Source organism: Protobothrops mucrosquamatus, unplaced genomic scaffold, assembly GCF_001527695.2.
Source record: "Protobothrops mucrosquamatus isolate PMUCROS unplaced genomic scaffold, P.Mucros_1.0 scaffold2539, whole genome shotgun sequence".
In the NCBI taxonomy this organism is placed as follows: domain Eukaryota; kingdom Metazoa; phylum Chordata; class Lepidosauria; order Squamata; family Viperidae; genus Protobothrops; species Protobothrops mucrosquamatus.
In genome coordinates, this window is record NW_015388600.1 from 1 (window position 1) to 4,020 (window position 4,020).

General features: G+C 39.0%; 1 protein-coding gene across 1 annotated transcript in view; it reads right to left on the reverse strand.

Moving 5' to 3' along the window:
• Positions 1 to 3,057: 3,057 nt before the first annotated feature.
• The window catches only part of LOC107295856 (sulfotransferase 1A1-like), a 166,446-nt gene continuing 165,483 nt past the window's right edge, over positions 3,058 to 4,020 (reverse strand). Inside the window, exon 8 of the mRNA XM_015825190.1 lies at positions 3,058 to 3,170. Within this exon, the coding sequence (XP_015680676.1) occupies positions 3,058 to 3,170 (113 nt within the window). The remainder of the gene's footprint in view (positions 3,171 to 4,020) is intronic.

The following is a 4,020-nucleotide window of genomic DNA, read 5'->3' on the forward strand; positions in this document are numbered from 1 at the left end:
CATAGAGCTTAGGGCATCTGGATGATTTCTCTCTGGGAATGATTCTTTGCTGAATCTCTTCACTGATGGGGGAGGCTTTTATTTTGGATCTGGTGGTTTTTTCCAGATAGGTGGTGGGATCTGTGTTTAGGGGTTTGTATGTGGAGTCTTGGAGTAGGTTGGTTAATTTGGTTTGGTAGTCAGATGTGTTCATAACCACCGTGGCGTTGCCCTTGTCTGCTGGTAGGATTATTATGCTGGTGTCTTCTTTCACTAGATCCAAAATAAAAGCCTCCCCCATCAGTGAAGAGATTCAGCAAAGAATCATTCCCAGAGAGAAATCATCCAGATGCCCTAAGCTCTATGGTCTCCCCAAGATACATAAAGAAGGAACCCCACTTATATATATATATATTCTATCAATCAATTAAGTAAAATTTACCCCTCCAACTACTTGTCATCTCTAATACCAAATATTGTTACAGAAAATATCCTTTTACAAAATCACATATTTCATTTGTTATTAAAACAATCCAAGTGTCAACAACCTTTTTAACCCATTCAGTGGAATTTTAAGCCACATTTTTGAACCTAATTCTAGCTTTCTTTCTATGCCAAACCGGTTTCCATAATAAAGCCTCCGCATCATCAAACCTCAACATTTGAGTAAAGCTATTTCTCAATACATCAAAATAGTCAAAGTTCTCTTCTCTTTCTTCCAATGTTGTCTGAATAGTATAGTCAATTTTATTCCTTATTGTAGTTGCTAGTTGATTGTCCACATTATCACAATTTTCAATAACTTGTACCTGAATGTCAAGCTCTCTTATTTTTGGGAGATCAAATAGCTCAGTTAATGTTATTCTTTGATCATCAATGTTCTCCATAGGTCGTAAATAGGATTGTGTAGAATTAATTTGCTCAGTAGTTTCTACTGTAAGTTCATAATTAAATTGTAAGTGCAGTTCCTCTGTCTCGTTCAGTTGTATATCTTGTTGAGTAGGAACCTCTCTAGGGTTACTCTGTTCTTCCTCCGTTATTCTTTGGTCTATAGTTTGAACCGATGGTTGAAAGTCAATTTGTGGTTCTCTAGTATCATCTTTGATTTTTCTCCAAGATTTGATATAAGCTTTCATATAGTTTGTAGTTTCCAAAATCTTTTCCAATATAAGTTCATAGTCAAGCTATGGATAAGATTCCTCCATTTCAATGGTGAAATAGTCTTTGATCAAGAATAGTCTTTGATCTTTTAGTGGAGGCTATATTTCAAAAAGGTCAACAAATATCCACCTCCAAAATTCTAATAAGCAAATTCACCACAGCTGTTGCAAATCTTTTATCTTTTCCCTTTTGTTGTCATTTGAAGGTCAAATTCATCTTCAAATAGCAAAAGAAAATACAGTTGTAGTGGCACTTTTCGCCACAAGATGTCCTCAGTGGACTGTAAACTCTTTCTTCCAAATAGGTAAAAATTTCTCTCTTTTGGGAAACAGAAAAAGCAAATGCAAGTATCTCCGGTATAATAGATAAAGTAAAAAATATAGCGTTTCTTTTTTATTTTTTTCAGGGCCCCTAGGTATCCAAAGAGAAAAATCAAGTAGTCAATAAAACTTTAACTATTTTAGTTCTTTTAAAACTTTCTTTCCCAAGTAGACAGACGCTGCTCTCTTAAGACAGGGAAGTGATCAAAAACTTTTTACAGGCAAATAGGACAGAGAGAGGGAGGAAAGGTCTCACCCGGATTCACCATGGTGGTTCTTTATGCTTAGATGATTTTCTGACTTCGGCTGGCGCAGCTAAGTGATCGGCCATTTTACTGGCCGATCTTCTCCGTCGGCCCTACGGAGTTAGCTCGGACTGCAGGGGGAGCCGCCGCTCCACCGCAGCCGAGCAAAAGCCTCCTCGATGGTAGTCGCCCCTCCAGGGCGATTTAAGACCCACATAAGGGTCTACCGGCGGAGGGAAAACAGCCGATGAAGAGAGAGGTCTCTTCATCAACTGAACGTGCCGCGATCCGGAAGCGGAAGCAGGGCTACTCATGCTTATCTTGATGGGCTTATGCCAACACGTCACTTCCGCTTAGGGTCATGACCTGGTGACGTAATCATCACATGGGTTTGTTTACTTTGATGACGTCACTGATCAAAAGTGCTGATAATTTTCATTAAAAAAAGGTATACACTATATCTACTTATGTGGTCGGGGGAGGGAGAGAAATCTTTCCCAGTTTCAGCTTCCATGGAGGAAGCTGAGCCAAACATCATAGCAGCAATCATATTTAGCTGGGCAAAACTGCTATTATAGAATAAGCAACACAGTAGTAGGTTTTTGCTACTGGATCTCCTCATCTATCATCTCTGTCTGAAGGAATGTATGTACTAGTATGTCATGTGTTTGTAAGAGAGTAGTGCGCACATATATGTGTAATTACCTATTTGTTTATTTATTTATTTAGCATATTTATAAAGCCTTCCATTTCACAAAACCATGATTCTGGGTAGCACATAATATAACTACTACTAAAACACCATAACAATCTAAAAACAGTCAAACATATAGTAAATAAAATAAAAATGGTAAATAAAATAAACATAAAATATACGAAAGAGAGCCATATTTGGCCCTTCCCTATGTGATTGAAATATCAGGAAAATATCTCAGAAAAGTGACCACATTTTTAAAGTGTTATTTCGCCTTCTTTTCTTCTCCTCCCACTTTCCTTTTGAAATGCTTTTCCTACTAGCAGCTGTTTTAAGCAATTGAAAAGAAAATTTAAGTAAAAATTAGAGAGAAGTTTTTAAATTAAAAACTGGACAACCCTCCTTTTCCCAGCATACAGTACAGGAAATGAGAGAGAGAGAGAGACCAGGCAACCCATTAAGAGAATTTCAGCAAAAGGAAATTGGATTGCCAATGACAAATGCTTTTGAACAAGAATTAGTTTTTTTTTAAAGAGATGCACAGTAAAACTTGGATTATCATTTGTGGTACCCATGGCTTATTTTATTAAATGCAAGGAAGATTAATAATTTAAGAAAGCTTGATTGAGAAGGCTGCATGGAGGAGATAGAGCTGCTTTTACAGCTCTGTGCGGAAAGTCAGGCCACTGCCTGCCAGCAACTGACTACAGATGCCATCCAGCTGCTCACTTTGAGACACTGTGAAGTGCTCCTTCCAGTCACCAAAAATGCCTGCAAAGGGAAGGGGGGGGAAACAAACTCAGTTGCCAGATGTCATGTGTCTGATTAACGAAACACTTAAAAGGACTTTCAGGCATATTTTTTCCTAAAAGCATTTATTAAGGTTACAGAGACGTCAGTACAGCATGGTGGAAATGCTTAGGTCTGGCTTCTCTTCCGTTACGCATATACATTCTAAGCATTTCCCCCCCCCTTTTGGGGGGGGTCATGGTTCACATCTTCCAATCAACTTGAAAGATGTGATTTACTTCCGGTTTCTTTTTCCCGGGCTATCCTTATTCTCCTCCCTTTTTCCCTGTTGCCTGGTTTAACTATAAAAATACCAGACAGTTCTGCATATTGTCAAAGCAAGAATATACAGTATTTGCAGCGTTGACATCCGGGCCCCCTTACAAAAAGGACAGATCCTGTAAAGCAAACCAAAGCATATGTTAAGGGTTATCTTTCGGTTTGTTGGGGTGTTTCACATGAAACCTTTTGACCAATCTATTAGCCTTTACTTCACTGGATTTCACCCAGGTGGCTTCGAATAACGGGTATCCCTTCCATTGTACTAGATACTGCAATTTCCCTCTAAAAATTCTAGAGTCAAGAATACGCTTTACTTCATAGTGGGTCTGTCCCGCAACCACGAGGGGCCCAGGTGCTTTTTTTGGAGGGGGTCTTAACGTGGAACCCCGATATGGTTTCAACAAGCTACAATGGAAAACTGGGTGAATTTTCCCTAAGAGTTTAGGGAGTTTTAGCTCTACTGTGACTGGGTTGATGATCCTTACTATGGGGAAAGGCCCCAAGAACTTTGGTCCCAATTTCTTGCTGGGCAACTTGAGGCGTAGATATT